Source organism: Lichenostomus cassidix, chromosome 7 (genome assembly GCF_008360975.1).
Source record: "Lichenostomus cassidix isolate B80296 chromosome 7, HeHo_3.0, whole genome shotgun sequence".
Lineage (NCBI taxonomy): Eukaryota > Metazoa > Chordata > Aves > Passeriformes > Meliphagidae > Lichenostomus > Lichenostomus cassidix.
The window spans coordinates 30,855,682-30,870,666 of record NC_139488.1 but is presented as its reverse complement, the minus strand read 5'-3'; the positions used below and the strand labels follow the sequence as shown (position 1 = coordinate 30,870,666).

The window sequence follows — 14,985 nt, the reverse complement described above, 5'->3', positions numbered from 1 at the left end:
ATGTGTTTCATCTGTGCTCACAGGGAGTTTGTGCTGCTTTTCTACAGTGAAATCTAGTAGAACTTTTATGAAAAATACATTTTTGCCTGAATTATCAATTAAGTTTGAGCTGTGCCGGCTTATACTTTTCCAGATTCTCACTCTGAGGATAGGAGGCTTATTCCTGATTTTTTTAATGTTTTTAATTGAGTTTGAGCTTTGTTTCCTGTCTTCAGTCTGATACCTGAATTGTTGACATAGGATTATGCAATTAGCCACCACAGCAGATCATAGAAAAACAGACTCTCCAAAAAAATCACTCCAAGAGAGAAGTAATACCTATTCAATTAGTGCATAGTTTTTAATACTAGGTGAACTCTATTGCTCAGTGTTTGGACAATTCACTGTTAGGAAAAAGAAGTCAACCAATCTATTTACAGTGAATAATTTCTCTACTTCCTTTCCTTAACAGGAAAAGAGGTGCAGTACTTTGTTTCAAATTGGATCAACACTTCCTCATTAACCACAGTGATTTGCTGTTAATTTGTGATGGTGCTTTTGTAGCACCATGTAACATGGCATACATTTTATGCAAAAAAATAGATTTCCTTAAGGAAAAATCTCAGTTCATTCTTCTGGCTACAAATTATGATGGTTTCTTACCAGCTCCTGCTTGCCTGCAGTTAGTTCCACATTGATTCAGCTGGTTTGGAGGAGCTGAACTTCAGTACCAGAATGGAAGGATTATAGTGCACCTAAAAGTTACTCAAAGCTCTCTGCATTCACTCTCTTAATAAGTTTTCACTTCATTAATTAAGAAATAAAATCAGTCTGTTTCAGGTGTGCATGTATATTTTTAAGTGTTTGCCAGCACTACCCTTAAGTAAAGCCATCTGCAGGGCAAAGCTAAAAATAAATTATTTAAAGCTTTGTTTAATATTCATGTGGCTTTAATTTCAGTATTTTTTTGTACTAACAAACAAAAAGCAGTGATGTTACAAAATAAATATAGTATGTTCTCTAGTGCATTTGCAAAACCCAGAGCCTCCCATGCACTTAGAAATTGGTCCATGTTTACCAGAGACAGCATTTATGCTTAAAGCACTATCCCTAGTCCTATCTGCTGGGAATAGAAAATCAAAGTAAGTATCTCAATTTGAGTGAAACCAAACTCCAATTTATAAGAGAGTTGCTTAACAGCAAGTAAATCAGTGTTTCCATGTCTCTGAGATGCTGAGTGTGACCTCTTCACTTCTCTAACTGTGCTCTAATGCAGTTATTCTTAAAATAAACCAGCTGCCTCTAATAATATCAGCAAAACTCCAATCTTAATGCTTCTTGGAAGTATTTTGCAGCTTGCTGTTAATTCCTGAGCAACCTCCAGAAGAGCTGAGTGAAGGTATTTCTGCACAAGCATTATCCATGGGAGGGATTGCAGGTTGGTTATGCACTGGCTGCCAAATATCCTCATTCTTGATCCTCATGGCAGCACTCCAGTGATGGAGAAGTATGATTATCTCTGTGTTTTCATGTGAAGAACTGGGGCATAAAGAGAGAGAGCTAAAGGTCTGTGGTTACATGGAAAAGGCGTGGCTGAGACAGCCCTTAGCAGCTGGGTAAATAACAAACCATCCTTTCCTGGGCTTTGCTGCTTTCAGGTAGGATTTCTGAGAGCTGGGATGTGTCTTTCCTGTTAGAGGAAGGCAGATGAAGGGAAGCATCCTTCCGTGGCTTGAATGAGCCTTCTCCAGGAAGATGTTCCTGAGACTGAGCAATTTCTGGCTCCCAATCTTCACATTTCAGGGTTCTCAGGGAAACAGAAGGCTTTGCTCAGTGAAAAAGCCTGGGAAAGCCACATTTCTGCATCACAGCAGACCTGTTGCTTACCTCAGATTCACACCTTGCTTGAGATGTGAGCACTTCTCCTTCTTCTCAGCTGTTACTCATCTATAACTTCTCAAAGATAGTTGTGAAGTTGTAAGGCTGGTTGGCAGTGTGGATGTAAAGCCAAAGGGGGAATACAACCAGAAAAGAGGAACAGCTCCCCAAAGAATTTCTAGGCTGGTCTCACTGACAGCCAGGCTGCAGCTGGACCTCAGTTAATTACCTTTTATACAGAGCTTCAAGTTGCTCTTCAAATGAATTATAAGTCTCAATATATCTTTTCTAGTAGGGCTGAAATTGTATCTGTTCCTAATATCCTGTCTCCTGAGAACACTGAGTAGATTTTTAGAAAGAAAATAGAACAGCATAATACAAGAGAGATAATTCCAGATGCCATTGGTTGTGGGACTTCCCCAACAGGAAAACTGAATGTAGACTTTTGTATTTAATAGAAGCTGAGAGCTGTGGAGTAGGAAATTCAAAAAATTATCAAAGTTCTTTTTCCAGCTCATTTTGTCCTCTCTAACTACCCTATTTCACATAGCTTGCCACCATTACAAGCATGCAGGGAGCAGATCTAAGTGCCTGGAGGAGCACAGGAAGCATTTGTTGGGGGAAAAAAAGGTCCATAGATAACTGCTAAATTGGAGTACAAGATCATTAGTATTCACTAATAATTAAAACTCATCTTTTGACTTACTAGTAGAAATGTATTTTAAGATGGGACTGGAATTAAAATGAGGCAGCAATTATCTGTTTCAACTCAGAAAATGCACTTCAGATGGGATTGTGGTCATGGCAAACTGTGAAGACAACTGACAAATTATTGGATAAATGACATATTGAAGTTTGTGCCTCTTGGAAAATAAAACGTGACTAGGAAGAAAATAGAAGGAACATTGAATATATTGGTAAAGCCTGTATTTATTTTGTGTATTGTTTTTATAAATAGGCATGAATTTTAATCCCAGATTCAAGTAGCTGTGAATGAAGTTCCATAATTTAAAATTACACAGCACAGTTTCCTCCCATTTACCCTTCCTTAGTATATGTTGGAAATAATCCCACATCACCAGGGCAGTGCCCAGGGCAGTGATGAGCTGTGAAAACTTGGGTCTTTTCTAGTTTTACCTTTGGGTTTTTTAATTTTGCCTGCTGATTATCTCAGATCTAGATAGAAAACAATAATGCACTCATCTTTGACCAATTGGATCAAATTATAGTGTAAACCCAGAAGGAATAATCTACTTTAAATTGACATTGATTTGGCAGAAATACATTTTCTTTTTCTTGTGGTTGCTTTAGCATTGCAGATGAAGAGAAGGATGTGCAAATAAAGAGATCTGTTTTGCCATCTGTAGTTTAAGTTCTTCCTGCCAATGCCACATGTAACTTAAAGATGTTTATTAACTTTTGAAAGAATTTTGCAAGGACCTATTTACATTTGAAACATTATTCTGAAAAGAAAAAAAAAAAAAGAAAATCTATTAATTTTTAATTTGGCATGTTTCAAAATGCTAGGAAAAGCTACACTCCCTTTGTGTTTCAGAAGAAATGCTTATGTTATGTTATGTTATCTGGTTCCCCATGCCAGCTTAGTGGAAACTCTTGAACTTTCTAATGCAAAGAAAGGTAATTTGTTAGAATTTTCGTATTCTGTTACTGATGGGAACTATGTCCTTTCATTTTTGATGTCCTGGGTACTCCTTGGAGAGGAGTTCAGTGTTATGTACCTCTCAAAACTTGTCAAAGCTTGAGTCTGTACTTCTGAAAACAGCTTGCTGGAAATTTCCCAGAGAAACTGTTCTTGATACAGAGCTATTTTTGACTGATATTTTTTTCCTGAAAATGCCTGCTTTCTGTGGAGAATTCTGGTGGTTACTTAAAGATTTCAGCTGAAATTTCTGTCAATCATGTACAGTTTTGTAGGCCAGAACTTGAAAATTTATGTGAGGAATATCTCAAACCAGCTGTAGTGGTGAGCACAGGGGAGGATTCCACATTTTTCATGAGGTGGGATGCTTCTTAGAAAGAAAATATGTCTCTGTGCTACTAGTATTAAACCTAGAAACCCTGAAGCGATCTTTTTGACATAAAACACCTTCGTCCACTCTGTTGCTGTTTATTTTTAATGTCAAGATAGATTGGCCATCAAGGTTAAGTAACATAAACACTTTTGTAACTTTGCCACCCACAAACAGAAACTTTTTATTTGTCATTCAAAGTAGAAATAGGGTCTGTGTGCAGTGACTGCATCTGGTATCCCTCAGTGAGCTTCATTAGTGACATCATGGTGGGGAATGGCTGAGGTTATTGAGCTGCTTCTGAAGTCTCAATCCCCCCAAGCAGCACTAAGGGACAGCTGCCTTCTCTCACTCATGCCACAAGTGAGTAGAGAGGCAAAATTCCAGTTACAACATGGAATTTATAGTTATTATTTAATATTTAATATTTAATATTTATTTATTTTATATTTATTTATTTTTATATTTATTTATTTTATATTTATTAATTTATAATTACTTCCTCTCTGGACCTGTAAGTCCTTCCCTGTGTGCCACCATCCAGAAATGTCTCCTCTTGTTGTGCTTAATTCAAAGTGGGTGAATTGCCTGACCATGTTGGGTGATACTGTGTGTGCACATATACCTGTTTAATACACCTGCTGGTTGATGCCTTATTGTAGCTCTCTGGGCAAAACTTGGGAGCTTCTGGTTTCTGTAAGGATTTTTTTGGGTGATTTAAGAATCATAGGAAAACTCACAGATTGTTTTAAAAGGTTGGTCAAAATAACCATGAGTTATTTTAAAGAGTTCTTAGCAGTGTAACAGTCCCTATGTAAAGAAAGACTTGAATGTGATTTGTGAATAGACTAAGCATCTGTGAAATTCATTTAGGATTCAACATAAAAAGACTTCATTAGAATGTGAATCTTTACTTTACCTGAAGAAACATTACGAAACACTCTCCAGTTATTCAGTTAAAGTTTTGTTTGCAATAACATGTGGCATTATATCCCCCTTAGCAAAAGCATCTTTTCACATTATTGAAGAAAAGTGTAATCAGAAGCTGTGTTTAAAAGCTACATCACCACCTTATGTCTTCTGCTTTATGAAATTCATGAAACCTCTTCAGTATATGCTAGGACTCAACATAGGTTAGAAAGACTAAGTCCCTAATCTACAAGTGGGACAGATTTTGCTCCACTGCTTATTTGGAGTAATACCCTATTTTTCAACCATCAGTGTAGGACTTAACCTCAGCTGGACTCACATTCCTTGTGCTGTGCTGGAAGCAATTCCCTTCACAGTAGCTGTTCTATGCTTTCTTTTATTTTTCCCCCCAAATTGATTTTCCTTTCACAGGCATTGTATAAAAAGAGGAGCAGAGAAGGGTGCTGAGTAACAGCATAAAGCAGCATGGTACCAGCTCGGAGTGAGAGCTCCTCTCGCCCTCACAGTGACCCAGAGCAGCTCTTGTGAAGGAACACAAAAGCAGGGTCAGCACTCAGCTTCCCTGGGTATTCTCCTCCAGTCTCCAATGATTTGTACCAAGGATGGTTTCTGAGCTAGAAGTGATGTGTTTCTGATTGGTTTGTGTCAAGTCTTTCAGAAGAAATGAAAAAAAAAAAGTTGAAGAATAATTAGGTTTAATGATTTGTTGCTGATATTTAAGATGCATTTTTAAATTATCTATGCTCAGGAGAATGCCCTGAAATACTTCAATGAATTCTAAGTTGTCAGTTCTTATCAGTGGGATATGTTTACTTCTAACTTTTTAATTTTTGCGTTTCAGAGGAAAATGTGAAAAAAACCCTACAGAATGAGCTGCTATAGTTATTTTCCTCAGTGACGATCTGATGGCTGATATCTGCCAGGCTGAGTTTATGTCCCTTTTTTATTCTCCTCTTGCCCAGACCCTCAGAGTGGTGAGGAGTTTTCACAGATCCTTTTTATTGCATTTAATTTGGGTGCTGGCTCCATGTTGGAGAGACCTTGGTGATCTACTGATCACAGAAAAAGTTGGTAAAGCACCAGTGATGGTGCAACATTGCAAAGCATTGGCCAGCTGATTTAGGCCATGAACTGCATGACCAACTTGCACGTGAAAATAATACATTTGAAAATTATCAAGTAGTTCAGAAAATGTTCAGAAAACTCTCTGTGCAGTGTTAATTCCTTTTGTCCAGTGGTTAAGAAGCTTCTCAACATTAAAGGCGTTTGTCAAATTTTCCTCTGAGCTCTTACAACACCCTGTCATCCAAAGATTCCAATGCAGTCAGGAGTTTCTTGACCTCCAGGAAATATCTGTAAATTCTTCCTCGTTTCTCTTTTCAGTTTGGAATTGTTCCTCTACAGTAAGACTTCTAGGGACTTTTTTTTTTTTTTTTTGGTCCAGACACAAATCTTCATGATGAAAGGGCTATTTCAGTTTTTCAGGCTGGTTCTAGTCTGATTATTCAGAGAAATGGCTGATGGTGAGTCTATCTGTGTCCACTGTAAAACTAATACTATTCTGTGAGCTTCTTTCTCCCCTGGTAAAGAAAGAGGAGGGAAAAAAAAAAAAAAACAAAACCAGAAACAGGCAAGGAATTTGGCTGGTATACCAGGAAGAATTCTCAAGCAAATGTAATTAAGCTCGTGTATAACTCTTTTCAGACTTTAATGTTTCACAGAGTCATTTTTCATCTACTGAGTGGTACTGTCACAGCATCAGAGATTTAACTTTTACATATTTTCATTATGTAGTCTTGTGCAGCTCTGGCTGATAACAGTAATTTGAAGTGTCAGTGCAGCTGATGAAATCAGATGGGCCAGGAAGTTGTTTGAAAGCTGTCACTGGGTTGTATAACGTATTCTTTATTTTGCAGTTGCTTCATAAAAATTTAAAACCAATGCAAGATAATGCGTATTCATTCATTCAGTAATACAAATTGTTCTGAAAGATACTTTTTTTAATTTGTATTATATAGCTTTAGGGGGGAATTAGTTACTTTCAGTAATGAAAAATTAACATCCACAAAGAATTTTGTGGTGTACTCTGGATTTAGGACTAGGTTTTTGAGGATTGCTCAACATAGCTGAGTCACAGAATTCTCCAAAAATCTGTTTTTAAGTGTCACAGTGGGAACTGCGAGCATTGAGCACTTTGAAAACCAGACCATTTTGTGGTTTTCAGAACTAAAAATTTGTGAGCTGTTTTAAAAATCTGTTTTCCACCTGGTGTACTTCCTTTCTTGCGGATAAAGTCTAGATGAAGGAAGTCTATAATCGATTAAAACTATTTTCCCTTTTAATTAAATCTGGTGCTGCTGGTGTGCTCCTCTATCACTGTCCCCATTATTTTGGAAACATCAGGAGACCGTATTTTCTTGGAAGTCTGGCCCTCAGTATTCATTTCTTTTGATTCTCTGCCATTGCTTTCATAGTTCATTCCTAGATGTACACAAGGTAACTGTGGGCCAGAGAAATCCATATGTCATTTTAAGAAACATTCCCTCAGAAGATAAAAGCTTCCATCTCCAAGTTCTCCCTTAGCAAAAGCTGTAGCTTTGCTGTTTGATATACATTTTGATCCCACTTTATTTCCCTGTAATAACTAGGAGGGAATGACTTTTTAGTTTCTTAGAGAATGGTCAGAAAGGAAACACCACCACAAGGTCCTTCAGAGTCCCTGTGGAAATGGTTACAAAGTCAGGTCTCACATTGACCTTGCAGACAGAGAGGGGAGACTCTTCAGACTTCTGGGTTTTATGTGATGTTTTCAGTTTATGTCTCTGCTGAAGAGCTCTGCCTCTCCAACACAACCAGCACTGCACAGATGTCTTTTGGTCAGGAGGCAACTAACAGAAGTCCCTCCTTATTCCATATTTCGCTTTATTTGCTAACTCTCTCACCAGCAGGCTGGAGTTGAAGCATTGCCTGTCTATGATCTAACATGCTGTTTCAGCTTGAAATCTACAGAAAATGGCAAGGGCAGACACTTGGCATTTTAACTGGCTTTTCTGCGCTCCCACTTCTATCTAGGTATTTTGCTATTCAAAAACAACAACAAAAAAAGTTAGAGGAAGTATAGCCAAAGTAAGAGGATTCAGTAGATGGGATACCTCCTTTTGTCAGAGCAGAACCAAGTACAATTCTCTTTTTTGTTTTTTTCCCGTTTCCTTGAAAACCTCCAGCAACTTCTAAAATCATTATGACACATTAGCTCAGAAATGTGATGGAAAATGTAGGTTCTAGCTAGACATGGCTTCCACACCTCACCTCCTTTTACCTATGGATGGAAATTATTGTTATGCAGTAATTGTGTGAGGGAAATCAGAGTCACTTGCTGCCCTTTTAAACGACATGCTTAGAGCATTTGCTGCTGCAGTTCAGCCAGGCCCTGGAAGGTGCAGGTGCTCAGCAGGACTTTCAGTCCTTCTTTGATCCTGAGTGATGAGGATAAGGTAATGAGAACCACATAAATATAGGCTGCTTCTCTTTTCACAAAAACCATGAAATAGAAATACATATTTAATCTGTCTGTAAGTAGTTTCTTACTTGTTATCAAGAAAGGCCCATTGAGATGAAGATATTTAACAAGAAGGACCATGGTAATGTTCTTGGTTCAAAAACAAAGAGGCAAAACCCGTAGGGGAGAAATCTTTCCGAATTTCTGAGAGTATTAGAAACACTGCAGAGGAAAAAAATAATGAAAATTACTTGACAGAGGACTGCTAACTACAACAGACTTAAATAACAAATGGACATATCATAAAAAAAATCAATACTCAGAAACACAGAAAATAGAGATGGAGAAGATATATTAGGCCATATTCTGCATCTCCTGCTGGAGTACCATTGTTCACTGCAGTATATCTTTAATCTAGTGTAGCCTTAAATTGTTCAAAGCAAAGGAAATTCCTCTGCTTCCTTAGGGAGTGTCTGCCACAGACTTAAGATCTTGCTGTCAAGGGATGTTTCCAGACATTTAACCTAAATTATGCTCATTTTCCAAGCATTAGCGCTGAGGTTCTCTCCTTGGTGTTTATAGCTCTCAGAAGGACCTTCCCATCACAGTGCTTCAGCATTGTTTGCCCCTTGTAGAAACAAAAGGAAATCTCTGGAAACTGATAGAGGATGGGAGTGCAGGGGGTGCCTGTGAATCCTGGTCGCTCCAATAGCAATGTGCACTATCTATGTGTGGGACCATACTGCTTCCAAAAAACAAAAGTACTGAAGGTATCTCTGCCTGGCATTGTGTACACTTACCCAAAGTGGGATGTGCAGAAGCAGAGCTTAACAAGGTGAATAAAGGCATGGCTGTTGCTATCCAAGGATGGTCTGAGAGATGGATATCTCTAAGAAATCCTGTAAATCTTAATTTTGTGTAAGAACACATGATGCATTTTGGGTGACACCTTCTTGTATGAGAAACAGTTAGCAAAACAGAGATACAGAGAGGCCAGACTTTTGTGTAGTGTGGGTTTATGTTGGAAGAAATATATTACACTACTCAATCCCTCACACTAGTACTCTCCAGACATTCTGTGGGCCTTCAACTAAATGATTTTAAAATTCCATCTGTAACCACATTCCAGGAGCTGTCCCACTTCTCCATTATCCCAGTGTTACTCTGAAGCAGGCCAATGTCAATGTTTTGGCACCTGTTGTTTCATTTCCCTGCACCCCAACAGGGTTATTTCCTTGTATTCAGTTAGATAAAGTGTTGAAAACACACCAGTGACAGGGAACAGCAAAATGTTTCCCTTGCCTTGAAACCTTCCCTTTAAGAGGCCCTTTTTGCCCCCTAGGTCCTTTCACTGACTTTCAATGCCTTTATCTTCACCCCATCACACTGATTTCCTGTGCCTTAGAGTCCTGCTGCCAGATGAGGACGCTGGACAGTGGGATTGGAACTTTCCCCCTCCCTGACTCGGGGAACCGATCGACGGGGCGACACATTTCTAAGCAAGAAGCCACCTTGGAAACAGGAGTCTTTGCAGCATCTGAGCAAGTTCCTCTGTCAGCTCCTTCAGTAAAAGCCAAAACTCTTGAGCGAGAAGTGCCTTCAGCAGCTAAGAGCCAGGAGTCTGTGGAAAGCGTAATTAGTCACTCAACATCTGATCCGGCCATGGCTGCCAAAGGGATACGACCTTTTCAGAGTCGCCTTCCCAAACCAGCTTCCTCAGGTAAAATGTCAATTGCACTGAAAATCACATTATTTCTGCCTTGGCGTCTGTTTTGATTAGCAGAAATCCTGTAATAATAGCAATTGATAACAGAAATGTTAAATGCGGAGCAGAAAATACTCTTTTTATGAATGCATAAGGTTAACAAGTTTGTGACCTGAGCTATGTGGAAATTTTGTTACACATAATGCTTATCTCAGAGAGAAAAATGAGTTTAGTATTTAAAGCCTTTTCTCAAGGAACAGTTCTTGAAGAAAAAAACATATGCCAGCCTTGGAAGTTGACTTGAAAAAGAGTACAGATGTTCAGCAATATTCAGGATCAGACTGCACAAAGTACAAAGTACAAAGCACAGCCGTGTTGTGACATAGAAGAGATATTTTCATAAAGGCTTGCTTTTGATACTGGATTTGAACTAAAGACCCATTTGGCCTCGATGCATAAATTCTGTCCCACTGAATATACGGCCTTGACCTCAAACAAGGCTCTCACTACTTTACTACATCATACAAACACATTTCTATATATGAACATAAAATACCTGACTTTCACTTACAAGCTACTTGTGTGTTTAAGGTATAAAACAAAAGCTGACAAAGGTATGAAAGGACTGGCAATCCATCAAAGCTCCAGCAAATAACTTTGTATTAGTAACTAGTTCCATTGAAGTCTGTGCATGTTATATAGACATAAACATTGACTATTTATAAAATGTTTGAAGGCTTTTGAGTTATTAATATATATGTTAATAGCATTAGAAATCATATAGCATTTTGCAGCAGGAAAATTTTCACAGTCAGCATGACAGATAACAGCACAAAACACAGTTAAAGTGATTAGTTTAACTGAGAAGGACATTGTTTTATCTTGACCAAATGCAATGTCACTTATTCATTGGGGTTATGGTGATTAGCACTTTGTCAGTGTAGTTGTTTCTCCTGTAAAAGTTGTGAATATTTAACTTGCATAAATCTGTATCACTCTATCTATATATAAAAGAGAGAATCTGTGTAATTAGCATGCAAGGTTAAATATCAAATAAGAGCTTAGTTTAAGGCCATCAGATATATGTTCTGCTAATGAGCTGACATATATTGAGCCTAGGAGGAAAGAAGTCTCTCTTATATGTTCATAGGATGCATAATAGAAGGTTTTTAATTAAACATCTTAGGACTTAGTTGATTTAGCAATATTCCCAGTGCAGCATTGTAATGGTAATAGACTGCAAACACACATTGTATGCTTTATTGCAGACTTCCCTGCTTTTTTCAAATAAAAGCTAAATAAAAGATATTTCAATACTTAGTATTTTTTTAATAAATGTACTGTTAATTAATGGTACGGCTAAGAAGAATTCAGAAGAGAAATCTTAGTTATAGATTATGTGCTGCATGCTTGAATGGCCACATGTGTGACCTCAATTCAGCAGTGTGTTACAGAGTAGAGCCTGTGATTAAACACTGTCATTATAACAAATTGAACACAAACTGCAAGCACTGAATTGCTTCATAAGAAGTCAGTAGCAGTAAGATTGTTCTGATCTTAATGCTAATATTCACTGCACCAACCTTGTAAGGTTTGTATCTTAATTAAATTGTCATGAAGAGATGTTACAAAAAAGTAGTATACATCAGATGATGGGGTCAACTCATTCTTTACTAGACTATTTTCATTCAATTCTTCTCTCCCTCACTTTCTCATCCAAATTACAATTATCACTTTATTTCATATGCACCATATATCTTCTTTGATGTTCCGATTTTGCATAGTGCAAATATAGCAAATAAAAAGCTGGCTTTGTGCTAGAAAGGTACTTCCAATTATAATTATGTTAAAAGATTGTTTTCTGAGAACATAAAATAGCAGAGAGGATCCTACAATGCCTAGAAGTAGTTATTGAATGTTGTTCCTTTGTTGAAAGGGTATATATTTTATAACTAATGAAGGGATTTAAATTCATGCCTTCCTCTTCTCTTGTTAACTGGAAAAGGATTTGGATGAAATTCTGACACTTTAGTTAGAACTATTCCAGTAAGTTAGTAACTTGTTCCTTTGACTAGGAAAATGTTATTTGACATAATGAAAGTATCACGACTTGCCCCCAGTTTTTCCTGAATTATAATTGACACACTATCATGGAGATGCTGATGAGACCTAGAATTAAAATAATGTCTCCCTTAATTCAGGAATAATTAACCTTGCAAAGCAAAGTGAACAAGAAGCAAGTTCTGTGACCTCTGCCTCATTAGAACACACCGAAGAGACTGTAGAAAATAGAAAAGTTCTTCCAGAGTGGACGCCCAAGAAAACTACTAAAACAAAGGTATAAGTTAAGAAATGGCATCTCTTAAATGAGATGGGTCTTGTGGTCAGTGTAGAGGTGTCAGAAATGGCCAGTGTTTTTAATATGGTGGAAAGAGTAACTAACAATCTAACAGCTACATTTTCTTTCTTACCCTTCACTTGCTGTCTCATTATTTATCAGTAAGCAGCACCTACTTTGTCCCCCTGGTTATAATCATGTTTTAATTACAATCCTCAAAGGCACTTTTAGAAAAGGAATTGAGACCTTTTGCCATGTTCTTCTCTTCTAGAAAGTTTTTTGTTTGCTTTTCATGAGATTCAGATGGGTTTTTTCCCCAGCCCTGGGTTTCCTTGTCTCTATGGCTGTGTGTTATGAGGGTCTGAGCAGATGTGCTATGAAAGTATTGTGAATGGGAAAATATTCTTCTAACATGTTTCTGTGGGGTTTTGGGACTACAGCTGGCTTGCAATCCCTGGCTCTTGCAGATATCCTCAGCTCTGGTTCCCTCTCCACAAGTGTGTGATTCCTAACAAATGGATGTCCTTCTACATCAGTTGAAAACAGCAGCCTGGATGGCAAGATGGGGAAATTATTGTCCCTCTTAGAGAAACAGAATTAAATCCTCTTTTGAGCCACTGATAGGCAGCTGGGGTAGGGAGAGTAGGTGGTATTTGTCCATGCAGGATCAGGCTTAGCTTCCCCCTGCCTGTTTTGTGGGGTTTTTGTACTGAGCTGCTGCTCCTGAATGGTTTGAGCCTCCAGGCCTTCCATGATGAGAAGCTGTCCAGAGCTGTCAGCATTCCTCTTTATTCCCAGAAGAAAATACTGTTGTTTCCTGAAAAGAACTGGCAAAGGAATCAGCTGGGAGCTAAGGGCTCTCCAGTGCTGTCATGTAAATACCAGGACAAGGGACATGAGTTTGGGAAAAAATTAGGATTTACTGGTATAGAGAGCATGTGTATTGTCTACTGGCTTTTCTAACAGTCTCTAGAATTGCTTGCAGGAAACCATTTGTGGTGTGATAATTTTGCATGTTACAAACAGACTGTCCTAAACATACTTGAGAAGTTCTAAAATTGAACTTGAAGGATAAAATTATCTGAAACGTTGGTAGAATTGAAAATGTTACAGTGGGAAAAAAAAAAGTCAGGATTGTTTCTGCCAGACTGTCTCAGAGGACCTAGCAGGACAAGAATGTGTTATTTCCTCCATGTCAGACTGATGATTACTTACTTGAATACTTAGTAATAATAATGAATATAGCCAGTATATTACCAGTCTAAGTAATACTTTAATTACTTAGATTGGTGATGCTGACTCTTCCAGTTGAAACACCTATTTATAGTGCATGATGAGTATAAAATGTGCTACTCCTAATGCTATCTTCAGCATTATTTTGGTATATTTGCACTGTCTGACTTACTGCCATCCTTTTTTTGTGCAGGACACAGCTCTGAGGGTGTGCACATACTCAGCCAGCAGCACTGACAGTGAGCCAGAGCCAGAGTACGAATCCAGTTATTTCAGAACTCCAGAGGAGACTCTGGTGGAGTTAACAAAGAACAACAGACAAGGTAATTGAAAATTTGTACATAAAGATGTATGTCCCTCATCTCCACTCTGACTCAGCAGCAGATGGTGTCCTTCATTGAACTTTCTGCCTAGTTTTCACTTTCTAACCCCAAATCTTTCTTCAGTCTAATTTTCCATTAGCTTTTTATTACCTTTTGCTTTTTTATTATGTGTATATGCTTTTTCCCCTCTTCCACAGTTTTTGCCATTAGGGGCTTAACTTGTAGGTTTTTATGCATAAATCTCTGCAGTGCATGTAAAAAATAATTCCATTATTGCAATATCGAAAGGTGACTATAAATACAGTTTTCTTTTTTTTCTTTTTAATTGCAAAGCCAGTTGAAATTATGCATTGATCAAGGCCACAGCTTCCCAGCCTCTGTATCAAGGTGATGTTGGTTATGGTGCCCCAGTGAAGTCTCTCTCATTGTCCTCTGTGTATAAATTGCAGCTTTCAAGTACCAAAGCTTCTAGTGAGAACTGATGGCAATTTGGAATTTACTGAATTCCAGCAGATAAAAATACATTAAGTGAAGTTCTTGAGATAATAGTTTTCTGTGTGTTTAATAACCCGAGAAATTGCTGGCTTGTCTTGCCCACCAGCCTGCTGTGCTTCCAGCCACCTTCCAGTGCAGATGTGAGGGGAGGGCAGCTCTGTCCTTGCCTTGCAGCCCATGGATCCTCTGCAGGTGGGAAATTCTGGGGTGCAAAGGCCACTGCAAGGTCTTGGCAGCACTGAAAAACCTGAGAGCTGATCCCCTGTGCAGCCCCAAGCCTGCCCTGGCAGAGATCTGCACCTGCAGCACCATCAGCACGCTGACAATGGCATGGAAATCACCAGGGGTGGCTGCATTCTGTACTCTTCAGTGTCTGCTGGGAGCTGGGCTCTAACATTTGGCCTTTTCAGAGCTAATCCATTGCTTGTGGTTCCATGGGAGAGAGCAGAATAGGAAGCTAGGACCATTAATTTACATTACTGCTGCAGCTTTGTGGGTTTAAGCTGTATAAAATATTGCAAGTCGTTTTAGTCAGCCCATAAGCACTTCTTTTTACAGATTTTGCTTTTTGCAAA

The 14,985-nt window shown here is 38.4% G+C and overlaps 1 protein-coding gene across 6 annotated transcripts in view; it reads left to right on the top strand.

Annotated features, from left to right (window-relative positions):
- The window catches only part of NCKAP5 (NCK associated protein 5), a 377,581-nt gene that overhangs the window by 336,432 nt on the left and 26,164 nt on the right, over positions 1–14,985 (top strand). For 5 of the 6 annotated variants that reach the window (XM_085067072.1, XM_085067071.1, XM_085067073.1 and 2 more), the window contains 3 exons: positions 9,722–10,036; positions 12,223–12,359; positions 13,786–13,915. In XM_085067072.1, coding sequence (XP_084923198.1) covers positions 9,722–10,036; positions 12,223–12,359; positions 13,786–13,915 — 582 coding nt within the window. Of the gene's footprint in view, positions 1–9,721; positions 10,037–12,222; positions 12,360–13,785; positions 13,916–14,985 lie in introns of those variants that run through there. The other variant, XM_085067075.1, reaches the window with a different exon arrangement.